General features: G+C 42.0%; 1 protein-coding gene across 1 annotated transcript in view; it reads right to left on the bottom strand.

Annotated features, from left to right (window-relative positions):
- Positions 1-25,530, bottom strand: part of carmil3 (capping protein regulator and myosin 1 linker 3) — a 92,331-nt gene that overhangs the window by 25,841 nt on the left and 40,960 nt on the right. The window contains 9 exon segments of the mRNA XM_037787806.1: positions 889-1,061; positions 3,250-3,304; positions 3,401-3,497; positions 6,137-6,218; positions 6,327-6,396; positions 10,760-10,864; positions 16,061-16,137; positions 22,242-22,319; positions 24,363-24,472. Coding sequence (XP_037643734.1) covers positions 889-1,061; positions 3,250-3,304; positions 3,401-3,497; positions 6,137-6,218; positions 6,327-6,396; positions 10,760-10,864; positions 16,061-16,137; positions 22,242-22,319; positions 24,363-24,472 — 847 coding nt within the window.

The raw sequence follows: 25,530 nt of genomic DNA, 5'->3' as shown, positions 1-25,530 counted from the left end.
CAAACATATCACAGTTAGCATACTTACCTGACCATGCAGCTGCACAAACGCATCACAAACAGGATTAACCAGACATTTGTCTTTTTTCTTTTTGCTACATGCATAGAAAGAGTCCACATCACAACATTAAGAATGCATGAACAAACTGCCGGGCAACTAATGAGCTTCTGTTATTTCACGGTGCAGATTCTACACTCGGCACTGTCTAACTCCTGTTTTTCATATATCAGTCATTTTCAGCCTCTCTTTCCTCTCATCCATCCTCCTCCATCTCCATCTCTCCTTCCCTCGACTCGCTCTGCCCTAGAAATTCAATCAGCTCAACCCAGATCTAACTCCTTGGGTGGTCTCCCTCTCCTGTCCCCTTCGTAACTTTCTCCCTCTCTAGTCCATATCCAAACCGTTTCCCCATCCTAATGCTTCCATCCTACCCCCCGTCTCGCTCTCTGTCCTCCTTTCCCCCCTCGCTCTTCCTGCCTATCTCGAGAGTTTCCATCTGCTCCTTCCATTCCTCCACCTCCAAAACACACACACTTCACTCTCTTCTCTCTTCTTTTCTGGTGCAATACATTGTATGCCTGAAGGCCATTTCCCCCTCCCTCCACCCGATTCTCCTCGCTATCCCTCCGACTCCTCAGTCTTACCGTCTTATCTCTACATGGTTCACTTTCCCCCCCTCTATCTTTGAAGCACTGCACTGTTCTGCCTCTGAGCAACCTCAATATATCCTCTCCTCAAACCATACCTAACATATTCATTTTCTCTCTGACCTTATTCTTTCATCTGTCCTCTTAACACCTCCCTTATCCTGCTCCGTAAGAGTGCGCTCTGATCTGCAGGGAAATCCCTCCTTCCGCTCCCCTTAGAGTACCGATTTAAAGCACACACCTGAGCGTCGTGTTGATCTGCAGGGCTTTGCTGAGCATCTTGGCCCCGGAGTCCTCCAGGAGGTTGCCGCTCAGGTCCACCTTCCGTAGGCAGGCGTTGGAGCCCAGGGCGTTGACCAGCACCGTGCCCCGCTGGCGAAGCCTAGAGTCGGCCAGGGAGAGGGAGTGCAGGGCCTGGAGGAGGCACAGAGAGGAAACAAGGTGAGAGATGATTATTTCAAGGGGGAATTAAATGTGAAGTTTTATTTTCCAAATATCTGGAAATGTGTTCAGGTTTTGAGGATTGTTACAAAACTTTTTAAACCGGATTTTCATCCACGTTCTTGTATTATTGATCTTCGAGAATCAATAATACAAGAACCTGGATGAAAATCTAATTTTCAAAACACCATTTTCAGCTCAAACCCTCTGCAGTTGAATCATTTATTGTTTTTCTACTTGCTTAGAGAGATCCAATGCATAATAATCAACTGCTTATGTGGACTTTCTCTCAAATTTCCATCCACTTTCTTTTCTTTTATCAGAAGAACTTTATGAGCAGTACTCTTGCATTAGGACCTTATCTACTATAAACTTGTGGTGAACTACGTCTTCTTGCAGCAGAACACACATTACAACTGTTGAGTGTATGGAAAAATCATTTCAGTGTTAAAATGTGTTCAAACCAACTAGCAATTAAAAAAATGTGTACTTTTCAGTGAAACTAAAGTAACATTTTCGAATTTCTAAGAATATTTTAGATGAGAACCAACATATCTAAGCAATTCTACACAATTATGTTAAGTTGTTATGGAAACATGAATTATAGTCTTTGCTATAATTTTGAAAGAAAATACTCAAAAATCGCTTCGAGGCAAGAGTTAGTTGCCATACCACTCATGTCTGTATGCTAAATATGAAGTTGGAGCTAGCAGCTGGTTAGCTTAGGTTAGAATAAAGACTGGAAACAAGGAGGAACTGGAACTTGTAGTTTTTACACTTTTGTACAGCTCAAAGCTACTATGAGGAACTTTAATTTTGTGTTGATTTTGGCGGGCCCTGTGGACAAAAGCGATGGTGTTTTGGAGCACCAGAGTCCCTTTTTACTGCAGCAGGGTCTGAAAGTCTGCCCCACACAGTCCTGGGTCTGGTTTCTCCCCGTGCCTCCCCTCCCTCCAGCGGGCCCAGCAATACGGCCTGGGCCTCCAGCAGCGTGGTGTCGGTTTTGACTCCCAGTGGGGACCAGCGATCAGCGAGGCAAAGCTCTGAGGAGCCGCTGCTGCCGGGCGTGGAGCCGTCCACCTCCCACTGGAGCTCTGACCCCAGGTCGAAGGTGGTAGCAAAGCAAGATCTGGGTCTGTCCGCGGTGGCCTGGACCCCGTTGGAGTCTGAGCAGAAGGATTTTCTGGTATAGGCTACCTACGTGCCGTAAATCGTTTCGTCTGATTTCACGGAGTATCGGACCCAATGACACATTAAGAAAATCTATATAGAAATAGCCAATATTCTCGCTGATGGTCTTGTTTACATATGTAGGTCATATAGAGGCATCAGTATTAAATTGAGTCTGTTTCATAACCAGTTAAAAGTTAATTGTAGTAACTTTAAACAAGCAAGATTATCCTGTTAATTACTGAGCTTTAGAGTTGCTGGTTGCTGGATTTTGTTACCTTTGGACAGAGCCAGGCCGGCTATTTCCCCCTGCTTCCAGTCTTTTTGTTAAGCTAAGCTAAGCATCTCCTGGCTTGCTCTCATTTTCTCACTTTTGATGCCCGCAGCCGTCTGTGACTCATGTACTGAAGTGTTAGCATGGGGCCCTGGACCAAAGCTGTGCAAGGAGACACACAGAGATGATTCAGATGTTTGTGTTGTCATCACTGGGCGAGTTGACTAGCAGGCCAATCCCTGACAAACTTCCTTTAAACTTACATACTGACACCCATCTGTGCCTCCGTTAGCGGGCTTGCACACATGCATCCGACCGCACTCAGTGCGAGAGCATCGTTGTGAGCTATCACCATCAACAGTGGTAAATAATTGAGTAAGCTACTTGTCATGCTGGATTTACAGAGCGGAGAGCAGAGAGAGCCCCGGGAGCCTGGCGAATACACTGAGACCAAATGAATCTTTTGCCGAGCCCCGCAGACAACATGACTCGTGTGCATGTTCGCACCTCCTGTGTGTGGCAGGTGGGAGATTGCGCTTAAGTGCACATGAATGAGAGCAAGAATTTAAACAGCGACAAGTGTGTGTTTGCGCGTGGTGGCGTGCACAGGATGCGCGCGTGTGTGTCTACAAATCTGTGAGGCATGTGTAGGCGTGCATCTGTGCGGAACACCACGGAGGATTTGTGTACAATATGTTGCATAATAATCCAACTCACACACTCTTCCTCTTGCACCAAATGAACCAGCTTCTGCAGGATTTCATCCAGCACCCTGGAGGAGGCAGAGAGAAGAGGAAAACATTCATCACCAGTAGTCGTCATCGCGACCATCTGTGCTGCCGGTTCCCCCCCCCCGTGTGGTTCGTACCTGCCCTTGATGTTGAAGTTCTTCCCCAGCATCAGGTGTTTGAGGGAGGGGTGCTTGGAGAATGCTGGGATGACAGCCAGCAAGTCAGCATCCAAACCTGCACACAATAAAACGCAACACACACATCACTGGAGTGCAACGCCAGCAATACTACGCTCTCCGGAGTCTTTGTGAAAACCCACTTCCAAGTGTAATTACATGTTTCTAAGCATTGAGGAGAGAACAGGCATAAAACTTAAGATGATACGTTAACTTTCATATCAAACTGAAAAAGTCCGAGAGAAAATTTCTGGGCTGTCACACCAGTGACTCATCATTTCCTCTGCCAGGTGCTAACGGTTCTGGCTTTCAAAGCTCAGTGGGTTTTTTTTTCATCTCATGGTCTGTTTTGGAACAAAATCTCACTGCCCACTGAAATGCCAAAATACTCTTAATTAACCCCCTTACACCCACCCACTCACATTTTCAGAAGCTCAAGGATGGAGGATGCTGCTAAGAGGAAGTGGTTACCATGGCAAGATATTTCAGCAACAAAAGGATTAAATGCCTCTTTCAGAGAGCAGCGAAATAGCTATGGTTAAATAAACTTACATGCCTCTGATGTGAGGAGAGTTTATTTTAGTGTCAATGACAGGAAACTATGAAGGAGCTGCACCAGAGACGTGTGTTGGAGGAGACACATATTAATGTAATGAATAGCTCTTGAGGAATTAAGGCAGTGGTCATCCAATTTGCTATGTTCTTGGAAGTGGTTGTAAATGGTAAAAGAACAGTACTCCGTTAGGGTTAAAGAGAATGAGTTTCAGTGGTTTAGCATTGAGTATGAGTAAGTAGTAGCTACAAGGTTAAAGCAACAGTAGGCGTGATTGGTTTGATTGATTAAAAAAAGACGTTTTTATAAAACGGTCACTATATCCTGACAGGAGTGCATAAAACAGGTAATCTGAAAAAAATCATGTGCCTCTGTGTCCTCCGGTGCTCCTAATGGCATCTGCAAGATTTCACAGACCGGAGGAAAACAACCAATCAGAGCCGAGCTGGAGCCTTGTCGCCTCTGTGCAGCTGTCAATCACTTGCAAACTCCGATCAAACGATCAAACTAGGCAGCGTTGATCAAATATGAAGCAGTATTCTGTTACTGGAGTGGCTATGTAGAAGATGCATTTTACGCCCAGAAGCCCGGAGATCAACCAGCACACCTTTGCTGTAATAATACTACCACATGCTTTTGATTAAACACAATATAAATGGGCCCCACTACGAGACAGGGCTGCGATTAGCTAATAATAAAGGACCTGTCCCAGTTGGTATTGTACTTTAGAGGGGCAAATTCACTAACAAATTTGCCATAAATCAAATTAGCGAATGCAATAGACATGCAGTGAACCTGGGAGTATTGGGGCCCCTGATGGTCTGGTGCACCACGGTCTTTGCTCACTTTGCCCAGTTGGTAATCCAGACTTGGATATAAAAGAAAAATAACTTGTCTTCATCTGCACTGTGTTAGTTCAGGCAGAGCACCAAATTCACACTGGCATTGGGTGACTGGCATCAGCGGTTTCATTCATCTTTCATAATCACTGGCTCGTTCACCGGCTGCTTGGCTACCAGCGATCATATTCATGAAGTTGCACAGCTCTGACACTTCGCAATATTCCTCTGCTGATGCACTAATGTTAGCTCCCTCCACCACCCCTACCTCCTCCTCATGTGATTAGCTTTCGGTACTGTTGATTCAACTAAGCTCTAATGCTCATGTATGTTTATTGAGGGGGATTAGCTCTCCCAGCAGAATCCTTATTGCCGCTCCGATTCTTTCGGGCTTCTTCAAAGAGCAGAGCTTTTTTTCTGACAAATCTAACCGTATAAGCAGTTGCTATAAATTCTCAATTCCTTCATATGCATATATTATGTATACGCAAGTGTCTCTGACTGAATTGTTGTTTTTGTGTTAGGAGAAACCTTTCAATAATTAATTGAACAAGTTAAGAGCTTAAAGGACTTTTAAATACATCTCAACACCGAGTGGGACTCGCATGCAGTGCCATCCTTTAAAGGAGTACTCCAACAATTTAGTGTTGCACTTCAATTGTTCAGTTGGGATACACAAACAGATTAATAAAGAATGGTCATCCGTGCACCAGAGGCTGAGATATCCTGATTTAGTCTCTAGAATGGGTCAAGCTCCAAAATGCGGCATCCTACAATTCCCAAAATGGCAAACTCAAGCCCAACAGGCAACAACAGCTGTCAGTGTGTCAGTGTGCTGACTTGACTATGACTTGCCCCAAAACTGCATGTGATTATTATCAAGTGGGCATGTCTGTAAAAAGGAGACTCGTGGGTACCCATAGAACCCATTTTCATTCACATATCTTGAGGTCAGAGGTCAAGGGACCCCTTTGAAAATAGCAATGCCAGTTTTTCCTCGCTAAAATTTAGCACAAGTTTGTAGCGTTATTTAGCCTCCTTCGCGACAAGCTAGTATGAAATGGTTGGTACCATGGATTCCTTAAGTATAGCTTCATATGATACCCGTATCTTCACTCTAGCTTTAAAACTGAGCCTGCTACAACCTAAAAATCGCAAGTTGTGTTAATGCATTAAAGAAATTAGTGGCGTAAAAACAAATTAGCATTAATGCGTTATTATTGTGTTAACTTTGACGGCCCTAGAAAATATACAACAACAAAAGTGCATCCCATGTAGGTGTGTGCATGCTTCGTTGTCTCTCACCATTATCTGAGATGTCCAAAGTCCCCACGCACGAAACCCGAGGAAACAGCTCCTGAATCACCCCGGCTCCTGCTGACCTCAACTGTGGGAGGAAGACAGAGAAGAGTGAGGCATGATGGGATAGCCATGAGCATCTATCTGTGAAGAAGATGATGCGAATATACCTAGAGCACAGACTAACAGAGCGTACCTCACAGCTGCTGATGTCCAGGTGTAAATCAGAGATATGAGGGTTATTGGACAGACCTAGGAACAGAGCCCTGCAGGTAAACACAGGCGGGGTGGGATGGGAAAGAAGAGAGAGACAGAACGGGGGGGGGGGGGAAGCAAAGCGAAAGAGAGAGAGAGATTAATGGAAAAGCAGATAAGGAAAGAGGGGATGATAGGTAGATAAGAAGAAATGAATGGATAAAGGTGAGGTGAAGATGACAAATAGAAAAAAACAGAAAGAAAGATCAATCCCACATAAATCCAATTGCTTCTCTTCCTCCCTCTAACAACCTGAACAGATCATGTGAGCCCTCCCCCGCCGCCCCATCCTGTCCCACGCTCTCCACTGCACACCTAAAAGTTTTAGAGCCATCTTAAAGGATTTACAGAAAAGTAGCTTAAAAAAGAAGATTCATAGCTCACTACCCCCCCCCCCCCCCCCCCCCCCCCCCCAAAATCACCTTAAAAAAAACGATATTTATTCAGGAGAAATGGCCAATTGTTGCGCACACATACACACACGCACAAGCCCAGCTGGATACAAAAAGAAAAACTTCATTTGCACATCAAGGCTCTGCTGGAGGTTGCACTCGCGCAACGAATACACATTTAAGAGTTATGCACCATGAGAGGAGGTAATGAGGAGAAGTGCTAAGTGGGGAGTCCGCTCCGTCCACTTTGGCTGAGATCCATCACGCGGGCACACAATCATCTCTATTGTTGTTGGCAGTTTATTTGTTTACTCCGCTATTGATTGTGTTTCTTGGCTATGAGACGCTAACAGCAGGCTACACACCTAACAGAGAAACTGTAATAAAGCATTATTCCGTCTATTCTCTTAGGGGAAAACTCGCTTTTTATGTTTCGAGCTGGTTTAGCAACAGTCAGATCTCCTGAAGCCGGTGAGGATCCGAGTCAGCACGGTGGACGCCAGCCAATACGGGGGCTTCAATCCGTGTCCTCTGATTGAAGGCCAGCCTGCCCACATAATAGAAAATGGATCCGCTGTCGAGGAAGAAGCGCTTGAAACCTAATGCGAGCCTTGATGATTAAATCTCGCTGATGGTTTGGATGCAAACTATGCTCCATATGGTAGGAGCTATTTTAGTGTTCAAGCCTGACACAATAAAAAAAACAGAAAGATCTTATATTTTCAGAGTCTCCTCTTTGGCTGTTTGCTAAAGGTTGGATATAAAATGTAAATTGGCCTTCAGCAGTGATCCTCCCTGTGTGCAATTTCGACAGCGCTTTAAACTAAAGCACGTTACAGCATCATGAGTGGACACATTTTTAGCACGAGTGGGCCCCCGGTGGGAATTCATCCTTTTACCTCTTCCAAGTTTGACTAAACATTGTCGGCGGCACAAATGGTTGTTGACACAGAGAGGCGACTAACTGCTGGTAACACACTTACAGAGGTGGATAGTTAGAACATAATGGGCTACATGAGTTGTCATATAAACTACTTATATCATGAACCTTATTCATAGCTAAGCAGATCTCCACATTTATGTGAGCGTACAGCTGCTGGACCGCAATCTGAGAAGCAACACTGGCTCCAATATTAAAAAAATAAAGCAATATGTCTACTACACCTCCATATTGGCTCATTTACAGCATTTCATTTTTAATAGTCTCATTATAAGGATTTCATTTAGTCTATTCAATAAAATATATTTTTTGGAGCAACACATTCATTTGTTTAATCATTTCAAGCCCTGTATAATATTCTCATAATATTGCAATTAAGACTTTGATAACATCTAGTAAGATCTGTATCTCTACCTACTCACTTTATCCAACAGTTTTTATTATTTTAAAGAGGACCTATTATGCTTTTTCCCTTTCCTTTAGTGTAATATAGTTTTTGTGCACGAAAAAAAGGTCTGTTAAGTTACAAAGCCCAAAGGGAGTTACTCTTCCCCACAGTAACACTGCTCCTGAACTGCCTGAAACGCCTTGCTGGAAGTCCCGCCTTTCCTTCTGTAACGTGGTGATGTCACCAAGTAGCACATTTGCATAATACCTGCCTAACGGCTAGTTTGGCGCGCCCTCAAACAAAGCTAGTTAGAGCGGAGCTGGAGCGGAGTCAGAAGAGTTTGGTTTGGTTGACCAATCACAACAGAGTGGGCCAGCTGACCAGTCAGAGCAGACTGAGCTTTTCGGGAGGGTTGGGGGAGGCAGGAGCTCAAACAGAGCGTTTGAGACAGAGGGTGAAAAGAAATGCTGCAGCAGAAAAAAATAAAGTTTTTTTGAACATTAAAGAATGTAAACATGTTCTACTAGAAACACAAAATTCAAGTATGCACCTGAAAATAAGCATAATAGGTCCTCTTTAACATATACACAATAGTGAGTTCATTCAGCATTCTCACATAATATCAATATAATATTACATGGACTGTTTGATGTGTATATTAGCGCATCCTCTTGGCTTTTATTGCAGTTTATTTTGCCAACTCATTATGTGCATCCCGTCCAGAGGTTCTCCAAATGAAGAGGAAGTCTCTGTTTGCCAATTGGCTGTCACGGGGAGTGATACACTAGTCAAAGCTGATCACCGTCCGTGGAATATTCATGAAATAACCACATCATGAACGCCACAACTAATGCAGAGGTAAATACAAACACTGACAGAAGATTTGGTTACCAAATGAGTGAGTACTGGGTATCCACTGATTTTACTAGTTTACCATTGTCAATGAGCTACTTTCCAATGTTTTGTCCCCACAGTACCGATTCAGACTTTAATTGAAGGTGTTTGAATATCGATCCAATATGTAATGTTTTCCCAAATGTTTAACTTGTAAACCTCACTGTGTGGAATTCATTGGAATCATTGCAAATGTAGCATGAGGCTAGGGATTGCTGTTTTATAATGATAAAGTAACTGTTTGCAATGTGAACCGGCTATGTTATGATATTATACTATTTTAAGCATGCCGATTCAGCATAGTGAATTGGTGCATGCCTAATTATCAACTCCAGGCCTTAGTGTTTGCACTACACTGAACACTGCACTAAACAACTGATGTATATAGGACCACATCACAAAACATATTGCATTCACATTTAAAACCTCAGTAAACTGCATATGTTATGTAATGTATTGCCATCTCAACCAATGAATCCTAATGACAACATACGCAGATCCCCATTTACTCTGTACTGCTGGATTCTTTCTGTCTTTGTGAACTTAACATGCTGTCTGGATTTAGATGGAGCTTTGGTACCTTTATGACAACTGCACCTGGCACTGAAATATATATATTTTTTTTTTCAGTTTTGAAAATGCAGAGCTTATTTTTCACAGGTCACTTCCTCTGTCAAAACTGACCTTAAAAAAACTACAACATCTTGACAGTGTACTTTTGAAAGTTTGTTTTGATGCGCTTCTTGGATTGATTTATTTATTTTGGATTTATTTATTTATATCTTCAAGAGATGGATTTTGTAAGTAGCATGGCCATATGCATCTGTTATCACCTCCCAAGGTTGTTTGGGGGATAACATCTTTAATACATTCTGGGTGCATTTACATATGAATTTTATTCTTTTTTTTGCTGTATGGAATTATAATCTATACATATATAATGGCAAAATGCAAAGGGGGTCAAATTGAATGAGGTTACTGGAAGATGTACAGATGCTCCTTTGTCAACTGTTTGCGGTTCAGGCCGTACAAGTGATTTGCATCATAAACAGGATGTTTCAAAGGTCCATTTAAACCCTTGCCTGTGACAGTGAGTATGGAGGATGGAACCTGCCAAAATCAATCAATCAATAAATAAATGACTCGATAAATAAATAAATGTCATTAAATGTAGCAAAAATAATATTAAAAATAAATGTAGCCATTAATTAATTCATGAAATGTGATTGAATGAATGGCTACATTTATTTTTTATATTATTTTTGCTATATTTAATGACATTTATTTATGATTTTGGCAGGTTCTGTTCTCCATAAGCTGGCTCTTCTCATTTCCCAGTTTGCACATCCTTGATTCTTTTCCTCAACTCCTCGCGTCTTAGTGCCTCCCACCTGACCACACAAGAGGAGGAGGTGAGGAAGAGGCATGAGGAGAGAGGAGTCGAGGCAACAGGCATTTAACAAATTGAGACATCTGTGCTTCGGGGCCGTCAATTAAGTATGACGTGTGGTGCAGCTGTGTGTCACGCCTCTTTCATACGTCACAGGTGCCGAACAGACTTCCGCAAAGGAAGCCCTTGTGCATCCTAACTCACAGCTCCTCAGACAAGCCTCCTCTCTCCTCCTCGAGATGCATTTTAGGAATTGAGACATCCTTCAAGACGGCATGCTGAGATCGACTTACGGGGTCACGGAGGTCACGGAGCAGAAAGGAGACGAGGAGCCATGAAATAGAGAAATGAGAAGAGCGGAGTGACTCACCTCAGTGAATCAGGAGGGACTTTCACAGAGGCCAGGCTGACATGGGTCAGGCTGAATGCGGAGCTGAAGAACTGGCGGAAAGTTGGCAGAGAGTCTCTCGCTTTCCTGGAAAAGAACAGAGAAGGAAACAAAAGAAAATATATTTTTTTAAAGATGTAGGAGTGGGAGGGAAGAGCGGGATGATAGCGTGGGGGGGCATAAAAGAATCACAGACCACAATCAGACAGTTAGAAAATGAAACGAGGTGAGCAAATAACAAGAGCAGATAAGGAGACTGATGGAGACAAGACAGCGGATGACAGAAGGAGTTGACATGCTGATAGAAAGTGACGGAAATGTTGCAGCAGACGAGCGGAGAACTGACAAGAGAGGGAACGGAACAACGGGAGCGAGAGAGAGAGAGAGAGAGAGAGAAAGGGTAAAGTAGACAGATGCTGGCTGTGACATTTAGGTCAGTATTATATCAAGCAGATACTGAAAAGGTAAAGTTGGCATTGATTACTGCCACCAGTTAAAGAGGTAACACTGACCAATTATCCAGCCATCTGCTTGGCATATACAGTGCATTAGCCTGTCATCAGAGGAAGGACAGAGTGTGTGTGTGTGTGTACGACATCCCTCTGAGCCATAATACATAGGGGGACCGTCGCCTGCATTCACAGGATGGATGCACTACACCGGTTCGGATCTGTGTTTAGAACTTGTCAAAGCAGCCAATCTGCCTTTTCAGCCCCCAATGATTCACCACAGGGGAGGATGAGGAGGGGAGCTGAGCTGGAGACAGTGGGAGAAAGCGATGAGAGGCAGGGGAGGAGAGAGAGACAGAGAGGGAGGATGACGGAGGGGGGCGGATGAATTCATCTTCCAGAAAAATTAGGTTTGTTTTTCAGGAAAAGATTACCTGCTACCTCTCTTCAGGCAGCTGATATGTTGTTTACTTGTGCGGCACGGACGGCTTTTTTTTTTTTGTACTGCTCATTTTCTTCACCCTCATCCTGGAGGGATTGGAACAGCATAGTTAATATGACTCATCATTTCAGTTATTCATAAACTACAAAGCGAAAGCCACACACAATCTATAAACAGCGAGAAGAGAGAGAACCACTTATATTTCCAGATAATTATTCTCACCGTTTCATATAAACTGTTTTCATGGCAGACATTTTTGACTCATGATAGCAGGAAAAGCACAGGTGTAACTAATTTCGCTAATGAGAGGCTCGGATCCATAAATGGAAAGCAGTCATTATTAACTACAGCTGTGTGTTTCCTGCTATGACACGAAAACGTCTGCAAATGCAACGCAACATGCTTTTTTTTCTTCTTTACTTTGTTTTATTGTACTCATTTTCTTTTTGCTACAGAACCACTCGGCACCAGATGGTTGAGTGAATCGCTTTCTTTCAAAATAAAGCCACACATCATGGAGTAATGGAGCAATAAAGATAAACAGCCATGCTAGCGACTCCGAGAGGCCGTACTTAGGCACAACAGTGCTTTGAGCTAAACTCTCAAGATGACAATGGAAGAGACTGACTTTTAGCAGCTATAATGTTCGCCATATGTTCGCTTCCTTAATTTAGCATGATAGCGTCTCAATTAGCACCAAACACAAAGTACAGCAGCAGTTGTTGGGGATGCCGGAAAGTTTTGCAGGTAATTTGTCATAAGAAGTAATGGACAAAGGTAAATAAAAGATGAAAATGTTAACCTCACGGTGGCACCAGAGGAAGAGTCATGGGAACACCAGAGTTATTAGGTGCCATGAATGTCTGTATAAAATTCTACAACAATCCAACCAATAGTTGCTGAGATATTTCAGTCTGGACCGACCAAAGTGGTGGACAAACAAACAGACACTACCATCCCTAAAGCAATGCAGCTGTCGAGGGGCCAGAGATAAATGACCTCATTGTTTGTGTAGTCTATTTCTGTATAAATGCAAGGATGTTTTGTACAGTAAGTTATACAACAGATATAGTGACCTTTACTACTTTAAATCCTGCTGACACTTCAAAAACGCTCTCAACTACGAGCTATATTTTAATGTGTTGACAACTGTACAATTGATGATTCACAAAATGTTTTGCTGAATTATATACACTAAAAAAAATATTTCTTATGAAGTCAAATGTTGAAGCGTTTCATACATACTGTATATTTACAAGGCACTTGCCTTGCCTATACATTTCAAATATATGATTCAGATGATTTGAGTGCTTTCTCCTGAACCGATGCTTCAACTCCTTTCAATTTTATCTTAAGTGACTCGCCAAACTGACACTTCCACTGACTTGAGCAGTTTCACAGACGCTTAAAATTTCACTGAAACCTGGACTCATTTCAGCCCAACAACATCAACCAACACATTAACCCCTTTTCATGCTTACATTACAACTTCCACTTCCACTACTTTCAGTGCTTCTACCATAAGTGAAACTTCAACCGCTTTTCATACTTGCATTTCAACTTCCACTCACACTTGAACTACTTTCAGTGTTTCTACTTTAACCGACACTTCAACCCCTTGTCATGCTTACATTACAACTGCCACAGACGCTTGAACTACTTTCAGTGTTTCTACTTTAACTGAAACTTCAACCTTTTTTCATGCTTACATTACAATGTCCACTGACACTTGAACTACTTTCAGCGTTTCTACTTTAACCGACAATTCAACCCCTTTGCATGCTTACATTACAAACTCCACTGACACTTGAACTACTTTCAGTGTTTCTACTTTAACCGACACTTCAACCCCTTTTCATGCTTACATTACAACTTCCACTCACACTTGAACTACTTTCAGTATTTTAACTTGAACTGACATTTCAACCTCTTTTCGTGCTTACATCGACTCTAGGAACAACATAAGAAATTTAAATTTCTAATGTTTTAACTGGACATTTTCAGTTGTGAACAGACATTTAATGATCATTTAATTTTATTTATTTATTTAGTACAGAAATAGTTAACGTCAGCTAGAGGTTTTCTTTCAAAATAAAACCCCACATCATTAAATATCAACATGACACGATTTTAATATCTCCACAGATGCATATTCAGTCTAAAACATAAAACATATCACCTGCCTTCAGCAGCATATTTGTATTATGTCTAAACCTCTAGGACATCATAACTAAAAAGCTGCTCTGCACCCTCCTCTCTGATTACTGAGCCATCTTTGTCATGTGCCCATGTGTTTGGCACAGCTGTTTAATTGGTACGAGAGCAGTAATGTGACTGGCTGGGAATATAATGAATAATCACTACACCCCACCAATTTCTATTCCGCTTCACCAAATTCCTTTGTGCATATTGCACCTGTGAGTATGAGCCCTTATTGTCCTTGTGCACACAAACCAGTGATTTACACCGACTGTTATGATTGCGCTGTTAAAGATGAGACCATAATTTCACTCACGACTTTGTAACTTGACAATAACACCAGCCACGGTTAGGTCTTTCATAACGCTCTGACATTCACCTTGCACGGCTAAGACCATGTTAACTTGGTTAAAAGATAAAACAGTGTAGCGAGACGAAAGGAATAAAAGAAAATGCAAGATAAAGAAGGGAAAAAAATTCAAGTTATGAAGGGTAAAAAATGGAAAAGGTCATACAGTAAGGGAGGGAGCAATGGTGGGACAAAAAAAAGACCAAGATGAAGACATTAAGATAGTAGCGAGGGGAAACCGGGCGGCTGCTTTACAAGCCCCTGTCATTGCTATTGTGATAACCTTCCAGTGTGTGGGACGCCAGCTCTTCTTTGACCCATTTGTAATGATTAGCATACAGCCTGTCAGGACTCCGCTGATACAGAATGGCTTCTGTCGCATAAGCAGATAGTGACACTGTCTCTCTCACAAACCCTCTCCAGGGAGCTGTATCAGCAACTTGTTACCGCACGTGTACATGTGTAACAGTATCTACACGGCGTGCTCATTGTTTCTTGAAAGCGCCACGTCGGTGTGTGTGTGTGTGTGTGCATGCGTGATGGGTGACGGAGGGGTCTGAGGCTGTCCGCTCCATATTCATGAGCGGCAGCCGGGCGGTTCTTATCAGCTCGGTTCAGCTTTGTGGCTCCGTGTTGTCACCACAACACCGCAGCCGTCTGACCGGCAGCACTGAGCCAGCGTGCATTTAACAGCAGAAGCCCCACGACCAGTAAGAGGTGGGATGAACTATGAAGAGAGGGAGGCGGAGGAGGGAGGATGTGAGGAGAAGGAGCGGTGGTAAAGGGGATGAAAGTTGAAGGATGTGGAGAGGGAGGAGGAGTGATAAGGAGAGAGGAAGGGGATATAAGCAGGAGGAAGGAAAGGGGGGGTGAAAAGGAGGTAAAGAGGATGACAGAGAAGGAGGCTGTAAACAAGAAGAGAGGGATAAGAGAGGAGAAAACAAGCCATGAAAAGAGAAAGATAAAAACTAGACAGAGAAAATGGATGGAGCGTCCAGTAAAAAAGGAGGGTGCAATGCTGAGAAATTCATTATTAGAAATGAGAGTTTTGTGGTCAAGAGCTCCAGCAGGAGCAAGAATTCACCTCATAAAAATAACAAATGAAGGAAGAAAGGTGAAAAAGAGAACAAGAGGTGCAGCCAGACATGCAAAAAAGTAGAAGATGGATCGAGAGATACAGTAGATGCAAAGAAACAGAAGACAGAGTGAGAGAGAGAGAGGGAGAGAAAAATGCAGGCGTGGGAGCCTGGGGATTGGAACAATAATTCCCGTCTAAAATTAGTCTCATTTTTCACCAACTTCTTCCTCAGTAATTCTGTAATGCAATCTGCTGAGCAGGGAAGCTCCTGGGCTCCTGGGGGACACGACATGATGAGTGCCGGAGCAGCTTCTGCCTGCTAGCTAGGTAAACACAGACACGCACATGTACACCCACACACATGCATTTCATAGCACGCAAAAAAAAAAAAAAAAAAAGACTCGTGGGCATGTAAACAAGTGCTTGACAGATGGAAAACTTGTTAGCAAACAGAGACATGTGTACATTAAAAGACAGACGGGGAACACATTCTGCGCACGCACACATAAATATATATATGCAGCGAGCCAGAACAAATTAAGGGGGCGAGCCGAGCGTGCACGCTAATTCCGTCAGTGAGGTCCAGGGCTAAACACTAATCTACAGCGGAAAATAAATGAGGATGCTCGCTCGGCTCCGCGCCTCCTGACTGGAATTCCTCCAGAGCTGTTTGGCTGAGTCATAAGAAGAAAACAAATGTGTTTTTTTTTCTTTAAAACAACAAAAAAAACCTTAACGGGGATTTACACTTGAGGTGAACGCCCACCTGTGAGAGAAGGAGTTCTTGGAGAGGTTCAGGTAGGAGAGGTCAGCACAGCAGCCTCGCAGCAAGGCCCCAAACAACTGGCAGAGAAACACAGAGACAGAGAGATAAATGAGCTGTGTTATGTTCACTACAGCGGAGTGTGTGTGTGTGTGTGTGTGTGTTGTATAACGGTTATTTTGGCTCCTGAACACGGCACAAATGATTAAAGCTGACACAAATGTAATTTGAACACGCTGAAAAAAAATGATGCTGCTGTATTTCTTTCTTGGCAGAAGCCTCTTCAATAAAAATGTAACATTATAAATGGCATTAAATAATAGAATTCCATAGAAGCCTGACTCGGCAGATCGGCGCGTGGAAAAAAAATGGACCAGAACAAATGAGATGTTACTGCTGGACAAATCAGGACAAAGCAGTCTTTCAGGATTTATTTGATCCTTTTTTGTGCCATGTGGTTCGGCTTTATACAAGATAATACAACCTTGGTCATTAAGTTTATACAAGCACCAACACACACAAGAGTGTATTGAGCAACTACAGAATGGAATCATCTGAGGTGACGTCATATTCTCTGAAATGGCGCTTTTCTGTACAAACATTATGTGACTGCTTGCTCATTATCTGCTGTGAGTTCGAACTAAGATGCTACATTATTACTGTGTGCACTTGTAGTGTTTCAGATTCAGTGAGAAACACTGACAGTGAGCTGTATAACTCAAGCAGGGTTTGACATTAATCATGGCCCAATGGCCTGTCGCCACAAAACATTTCGCTGTGGCCATCAAATATCCCCTGTAGGTGGCGCCCTGTGGCCACCGAGTTTCATCAGGTCTCTCTTGAGAATGAGAATCTAAATGAGATTACCAAGATTACCGAGTGTCAGACACAACATCAGTTTGATGGCATTACTTTCTATTGAAATGTCCTTACTGGCTGCGAGCGACGCAGCGCTGCACTATTTGAAGCTGAACTTTTGTCTGACACCCTGTTTCTATTTATTCCTGTCGCTCGCTGTGAAAGCGCCGCAATGGATGGGGAACGACTGATTAGTGGGCTGCACTAACTACTAATTATATATTTATTCTAGGGCTGTCAATCGATTAAAATATTCAATCATTGCATGATTGTCCATAGTTAATCGCAATTAATTGCTAATTAATCACACATTTTTTATCTGTTGAAAATGTACCCCAAAGTGTCAGTAGGCAGTATATTTTTGGCATCATTGGGCAAAAATTCCATAATAACCTTTCAAAGTATTGTAATTCAAATGTTCTGAGAGAAAACTAGACTTCTGCACCTCCTCATGGCTCTGTTTTCAGGCTTTAAAAAAAATCTAGCCTGTAAAGGGAGACATTTACCAATCACAGGTTATTTCGTTGAGAGAGCGTTCCTATTGGCTGGTCATGTGACCGGAACTTGGCGTTCCTTCAAGAGATTTCCTGGAGATTTCACAAAGGCTCCCGTGTCACAAACTTTCTCATTTTACAGCTAAACAGTACACTACAAGACGATTCTGAAAACATTTGAGGTGAGAAATAGGCATTACAGTAACAGAATATTGATTCATATTTGATCAGCGCTGCCTAGTTTGACCGTTTGGTCGGAGTTCGCGAGTGATTGACAGCTGGCTCTCATAGACGGCAGCTGGACCGCAGACTTCAGATCAGCTCTTACTGCTTGTTTTCCTCCGGTCTGTGAAATCTTGCAGATGCAGTTAGGAGCACCGGAGGACACAGAGGAACATGATTTTTTTCAGGTTACCTGTTTCATGTACTACTTTCACGATATAGCGTTTTATAAAAATAACTTTTTTTTAAAATCATATTTGCTCCAATCTCGCCTACTTCAAACTTAAAGGGAGATTTGTTAAGTATTTAATACTCTTATCAACATGGGAGTGGGCAAATATGCTTGCTTTATGCAAATGTATGTACAGTATATATTTATTATTGGAAATCAATTAACACAAAACAATCACAAATATTGTCCAGAAAATAAGGGAACTAATAAGACATATTTTGAGAAGAAACAACATAAATCTGGTTTATATATGCCCTAATAGTTGGAAATAAAATTTTTTTGTTCTTGCCCATTTGATTGTTAATGCCGCTCCAGCTCCAGCAGCTGAATGAAATACAGCAGACACCGTGTTTCTACCAATCTTTCAAAGTGTGTACGGAAAGTGCTCATCTGTCAGGGAAAGTCTACGAATTCCCGATAGCGGACACAAATGGGCAATAAGAGGAGTAATTGTATTACGCTGAATCAGAATCAAGCTGAAACCAAACCAGCGAAAAAAATGAATGACTTACATTCTTCAAGTAGTTCTACTGAATATCAATCAAATGTCAAGTTTCACATTAAATAAGGGTGGGAATGAAAACTTGTGTAGGAAATTAATTAAGCCGTGTCACCTAAAGTCTCCCCGCTCATATGATCAACGTGACATCGTGCAGCCGTCCTTCATCTACCATCCATCAAAGTGCATATCCAATCAAGCTCTCATCTTGTGAAGATCTGGCTCACTTTCAAACTGCAGGCCTCTGGAAAGTACCGAATTGAATGAATATACAGGAAATCTGTGACCCGATTAATCTTGAAATAAAGATGAGATATGTGTTTGTAAGACAGGAGAGCGCTCAAGGCAAATATGATTGGCATCAAAACCCAATTTCTTCTAAGTCTTTGAGTAACATCTCATCGCTTGCGAGAGGTTAAACTATCGGACAAATCCATTTATTCCCTGGCAGTGTGATCCATCACGCAAATTGACTAATCGACCGTTGTCGGTACATCAACGCAGATTAAAAACAGGAACTTATTAATAATTCAATCCAGCAGGCCAACACTAAAAAAGACAGATTTACCCTCAGACAGTTCCTCTCTAAAGGATAAATGACAATTAGCAAAACAGGACATGAAGCAGCGATCACAGAGAGCACTCCTTTAGTCTCAAGGGGATTTTTAAAGAGAAATACAGGGGAGACAAAGTTTGAGAATTTGCAAATAAAGCAGAAGAGATGCACTGGCTCGCACTCATGCACATAATTCAATACAAAATTGATGGCCCACATTTACGAGGGAGGAGGGAGGGAGGATTAGTTTCACGGGGTGGACTCTTTCCTCCTGAAACCGATTCCTCCCTGACAAGCTGCCTGCTCCTTGGGGTTTAAAACTGCTCGAGTGAAGTGCAGCAAGGAGAGAAAGCAAACACGCGTGCAGTAAAGTGCAAGGCATTGTAGTAAAGCAAAGACAGTGGTTGCAGTATCCGAAGTATTAGGATCCTTAACTTAAAGCTGAAGTAGGCGAGACTGGAGCAAATATGATTAAAAAAAGTTCTCATAAAACGGTCGCTATATTGTGACAGTAGTACATGAAACAGGTAACCTGAAAAAGATCATGCGCCTCTGTGTCCTCCGATGCTCCTAACGGCATCTGCAAGATTTCACAGACTGGAGGAAAACAAGTAGTAAGAGCTGATCTGAGGTCCGACCAAACGGTCAAACTAGGCAGCGCTGATCAAATCTAAATCAATATTATGTTACGTTAATGCCTATTTCTCGCCTCAAATGTTTTCAGAATCATCTTGTAGTGTACTGTTTAGCTGTAAAATGAGAACGTTTGTGACGCGGCCACCATTGTAAAATCTGTTGAAGGAACGCCAAATACCAGTCACATGACCGGAGCACAGCCAATAGGAACGCTCTCTCAATGAAATTACCTTTGATCGGTCAAAGTCTCCCGTCACAGGCTAGATGTTTTAAAGCCTGAAAACAGAGCCAAGAGGAGGTGCAGAGGTGTCGTTTTCTCTCAGAACACTTGAATTACAATATGCTGAAAGGTTATTATGGAATTTTTGCCCAATGAAGCCAAAAATATACTGCCTACTGACACTTTAAGTACAAGTGGTAATACAACAACGTAAAGAAAACTCCATTTAAAGTAAAAGTTCTGCATTGAGTAATGCATTGCATAAGTAAAAGTAAAGTAGTAAAAGTATTATCAGCAAAATGTACTTAACAGTACGTAACTGAAGTAAAAGCACTCATTAACCAGAAAGGCTCTTCGTAGCGTTATACACATTATAGTATTATTATCAGTTTTGCATTAATGTGTGAGCTGCATTTACGTTGTAGTTGGTCGAGGTGGAGATTGTTTTTAGCTACTTTATAAAGTATTGGGCAGTTTAAAGTTCTAATCCTTTAAATTGTAATGAATTGAAACATTGTGTTTTATATTATTTATGATCTGCATTTTAATGTATTTATATTCTATAATTATCTCTTTATATGGTAGTTTTCATTGCTAGTGGAGTGGCCACTTCCGCTCTGGATTTAAATTTCCTTCACATGTATAAGGGACTCACAGCAAGCGATGCATGCATTAGAGTTTGTAATTTTATCTCATTGATTCCAGCGTTTCTATTTTACTGCTACAGCTGTATCAGAGCTGTATCAAATGCAAATGGAACACTTCCTACTGCTGCTAGTTCACAGCACCTGGCGAACACAGGGTGGCTTTTATTGTGAAGCAGTCCCCAAAAACACATTGAATCTGTCACTGAGGTTAGTACTGATAGCAATAGTTCATCAAAAATGCATTTACAATAGAAAACAGCATTCAACAGTCATTTAAGATGTTTTCTTTTTAAAATGTTCTATATCTGAGTATCTATATCTTGAAAACAGAAATAATGAGACAGGTTACAGCACTTAGGAAGAGTTGATTTTAGACAATTGTTGAAACAAATTGATTAGCATTAAAACAACGGTTGAAATAATCCTACTGCACTTTTTTATTAAATTAAAAAAAAACTAAACTTTGACTCACATCCAAACTAAAAAGACTTGATAAGAAAGACATTTTTATCACTGAACAATGCATCATCATGCTTTAGAAGATGATTATTTGTTTTGCATGAAAAATTATCTAGAAAATATGCAAAGTAACTCGTAGTACTATTAGTAAAGTAACTAGTAGTAACATCTGCTGGATAAATGGGGTAGATTAAGAAGCACAAAATGTCCCTCTAAAATGTAGTGGAGTATAAGTATAAAATGGAGATACTCAAGTAAAGAAGTAAAGTACAAGTAGGTTACCTCAAAACTTAAAAATAGCACTTAAGCAAATGTACGAAGATTCCACCACAGGGAGGAACACCGTATTGAATCAGCAATGGGATTAAATCAAGGAGGTGAAAGTGTTGGTCTAAAACCCTGCAGACCAGCAAATATGCTTGATTTATGATATGACAAAGCATCATGGCAACATAGGGAGTGTGGAGTTCAGACACCACCCTCCATGTCAGCAAGCAACCGCCCTGCTGAGGCGCCACTGAGCAACAACAGAGCAGAGCAGATCTCTAGCTGACTCTGATCTCTTACCCCCAAGCAGCAGAGAACATAATGAAATAGGATATTTATGTCTGTTCTATCCAACCTTGCATGTCCCTACCGCACGTTATCCTGTCGGCAGCAATACAGCACTGACAAAGCAGCAGCGACGGGACATAAACAAAAAAAATGTGACCTCCCGTTCAGCCAGCACTTCACAAACCTCTACATCTTCCAGAGGGACACGCACACTAAAAACATCCTGAGTGCGGTTGTAACTTTCAACATTTTTTTTTTTTCCACTGAGTCCTTTATATTCACAGTGAGCCAGGAAGAACTGCCATCTCAGCAGTAACCAGCAGGGGCAGACACATTCAAGCATGGTCAGTGAGCTCTTCCAGAGAGAAAGCTCTGTCATCCTCTCAGCCGTTAGCGTATCTGCTAATGCGGCAAGACACCGTTTTGTCACACTGGCAGACGCGCTAAATTTAGACACAGCAACAACACAGACAAAGTCATCTCTGTGAAGTGACGAAGATGTGAACAAACGCATGAAACAAAGGCCCCCGTATGCTATTCATACTATGTATGGTTTGTATAATTCATAAGAGGCTATACGTTTCTATTGTAGTGCATTCTAGGAGCTTTTGCCATCGCTCAAAGCATTATGCACAGAGGAGCTCTAAGAAAGGCGGAGAGTCGACTGAGGTAACATTGTTTTTGTGTGGTGGGCGATTCATATTCAGGACGCTACCCCCTTCTGTTTCTTGGCCTGAATCCCATCCCAGAGATGAGATCAGACAGCGATGGGTGGGATGGTGACTGTAACAGAGATGAGTACAAACCGAGTCCACGGTGCAGTCTGTCCCAGACAGGTCCAAATGGACCAGGCAGTTGGGCTGGGCCAGGAACAGGTACAGGTTCTGCACGGGAAGAACGAGAAGGTCTTTTAGAGAATGAATATGAAAAATATACATACAATACATGCGCAAAGATATACGGTGCTTATAAAAAAGTATCCACTTCTTTGGGATGTTTTCATGTTTTATTGTTTCACAACATTGAATTGAAGTAGATTTAATGTGGCTTTTTTGAAGCTGTTCAACAGAAAAAAAAACCTTTCATGTCAAAGTGAAAACAGATCTCTACAAAGGAATCTAAATAAATTATTAGCACTGTACCGAATGTTGTTTTTTTACATTCAAAGCTTCTATTGAGGTTTTCAAACAGAGCTTCAAATGTCTGTTGACGTCATCTCTCTAAACAAAATGAAAAAAAAAAATAGTTATATCAATGTAGTTTATGTTGTTGCTAGATTGCTGCTAAACCTCATTAATACAGGTGCGTCCTCCCTTTATGTGTGGCGAGTGGGAGAGCAAACAGTTTTTTGACCGCAGTGAAATTGTTGTTTTTGAAAGGCTAAACGCCAACAAATATGGATTGAAGCAGAATATTTTGTTAATAAAACTAAATGATTACATCTATCTTTTTTCAATATATTTTGACTTTTGGACTTGACAATGCTCTGGAGTTATTGGAAAGGTTGTAATGGGCTCATCAGATACTGGCATCATATGAAACTAGAAAACCTAAAGAATGCATTGGTATCAACCATGTCATACTAGCTTGTCACGAAGGAAGCTAAATAATGCCCCAGACGTGCGCTAAATTTTGGCGAGGAAAAACTGGCATAGCCATTTTCAAAGTCTATATAGCGTATTTTTTTGGCAGTTCAGAGATTTTCAACTAGAAGCGATCGGAGCGGCTCTGAATAAAAGACTGGATGCAGCGCTTTTCCTCTAGGCGGCTGCACACACGCTCAGAAATAAAATGCTATATGGACACTCTTTCTGTAACTGTGCAGAAATGGCGGAAATGCAAAAAAAAAAAAAAAGAGCATTTTTATGTTGATTTATTTGAATACATGAATTCAAGTTATGAAGTTAAGAACGACGCTTACAGAGACAACGGTTGGCCAGGTGTTTCACCTGTTGCAGTTTTATGGGAGAGTGGCAAAGAGACAACCACTCTGAAAAAAACTCACATGACAACCTGGCTACAGTTTATCAGAAGGCACGTGGGAGACTCAGCTGGAAGAGGGTTCTGTGGTGGGATAAGAGCTTTTTATCCATCATATCATCATAAACATACTGTAGCAACCCCAGTGTGAAACACTGTGGTGGCAGCATCATGCTGTCGGGATATTTCTCAGCAGTAGGCCCAGGAAGGCTTGTGAGGGTAAAACAAATGCAGAAAAGTACATGAAAACCTGATGCAGTTGCTTTGTTTTCCAGCATAAACAAGCGTAGAGCCAAAGCTACACAGGTAAAAACAACAATGTTGATGTCCTGGAGCGGCTGAGTCCACACCACAATCTAATCCAGTATTTGTGGTTGGATGCGGTTGCAACCTGACAGAGCTTGAGCGGTTTTGCAAAGAAGAATGGGTTCAATACCTGTGCAACAATCTATTTTCTATTTTCATTTAGTTCACTTTGCAATCTGTTTTCACTTTGACATTAAAGGGTCTGCTTCTGTTGCAACAATAAATTCCCAATGATTAAAGCCAGTCAAACCTCAAACAGTGGAAAACCATGTAAAAAAATTATGTAGATATAGAGATATATAGTATTTCAGTTTGGTTCATGTATTAATTTGAGGAAGGTTACAGTCTCCCCATCACTCCACACAGATCTGGTGGTTCGTCTGCAGCAATTTTTCATTTCTTCAGTGGACGTTTAAGCCACATGCTTCACGTACGTCATGATTTATTCGCTGAGACTGATTTCATTGCACTTTTATTGCAGTTAGTTTTTACTATGCATCAAATTTTACACCTCAGCCAAGCATAAAATTTGTTTTTCAGAATTTTCACTCAGGTTTTGTTGTGCACAAATCAAAAATGCGTATTAAAAACAGTTGGATGGAAGCGCATTTTATTTGTGCGTTTGTATGCGTGTCACTCACCGTGGCGTCCTCTCCAGACAGAACCCCGGGGTTTTTGCTGAGGTCCAGATGCAGCAGAGAATTGGAGTAGTCGTCACTTGAACACAACGCCTGGGACAGAGTAACCACACCTAATAGGGGGGAAGAGGAGACAGGATAGAGAAGAAGAGATGAAGGAGAAGGGATGAGGAGTTTTGATAAACAAATTATATTCATCCGTGAGTCGTTTAATTATCTTCTAATCATCTTTATTTTTTCTCCAGTGAGCAAATCTAATGCTCTGGACGTGACTTATTAGCAACTAATGAATACAAAACTACTAAATGGAAGAGGGCGAGCGAGCTATGTGGCAAAAAAAATAATTGAGCAGAGACTAGTGTGAGCTGCTGATGGCAGGCGAGTATCAAAAGAGCTTTTGCAGGGAGCCAGCCACTTTTTTCCCCCCGTATCCCAGAATCCAAGTGTACCCTGAAAGCCAAAAACAAAAGAGAATCATTCTCTCAAATCAGATCACTACACAATTACACCCACGGGCCCGATGGAACCCCTCATTAAAATCCTCACCCTGTATGACTGATGCAAAGCACAGCAAAGCACGCCACGGCAAGCTGAGGTTTAAATATAGACACAATAACAACGCGGGAGAAATATCTAGTCGCAGCAACAAATAAAAAAAGTCGTTAATCTGCGTGCTATTTACTCGATGATATATCATCGATTACCGCCAGCAGTTGCGGGAAGTGAGTTTTGTTCTCAAGCGTTGGGGGGAGAGTGTGTGTAGAAGAAATCAGCTACTGCATGTGCCGCACTGAAGTTGGCAAGGCGCTAAGCTCTTCATCCCTAATTTGTGGCGATTAGGAGCGAAATGAGGGGAAGAGGAGACGGGGTGTCTAATCCCCCACTTCATCTATCTGTCAGACTTATAGAGGCCATCCGGTCGGTGTGACAATGTCAAGTGTGTGGGAGCAAGGGTGTGAGAGCGTCCGGGACATATCTGCCTATTTGCATGTCTGATCACATCTCAGAGGCGGCGCATGCATGTGTGTGTGTGTACGTGTCCGCATATGTGTAGGTGTTTTAGAGACAGAGGGAAGGAAGGGGGAGCGGGAGAGAGAGATCTATAAATATTCAACAAAAAATGCTCAGCCACTGCAAAGTCATACCTACACACCACCATTCAAGGTCAACA

Source organism: Sebastes umbrosus, chromosome 12, assembly GCF_015220745.1.
Source record: "Sebastes umbrosus isolate fSebUmb1 chromosome 12, fSebUmb1.pri, whole genome shotgun sequence".
In the NCBI taxonomy this organism is placed as follows: Eukaryota; Metazoa; Chordata; class Actinopteri; order Perciformes; family Sebastidae; genus Sebastes; species Sebastes umbrosus.
Note: the sequence above shows the minus strand (reverse complement) of the source record. Positions and strands in the feature narration are given on the sequence as shown.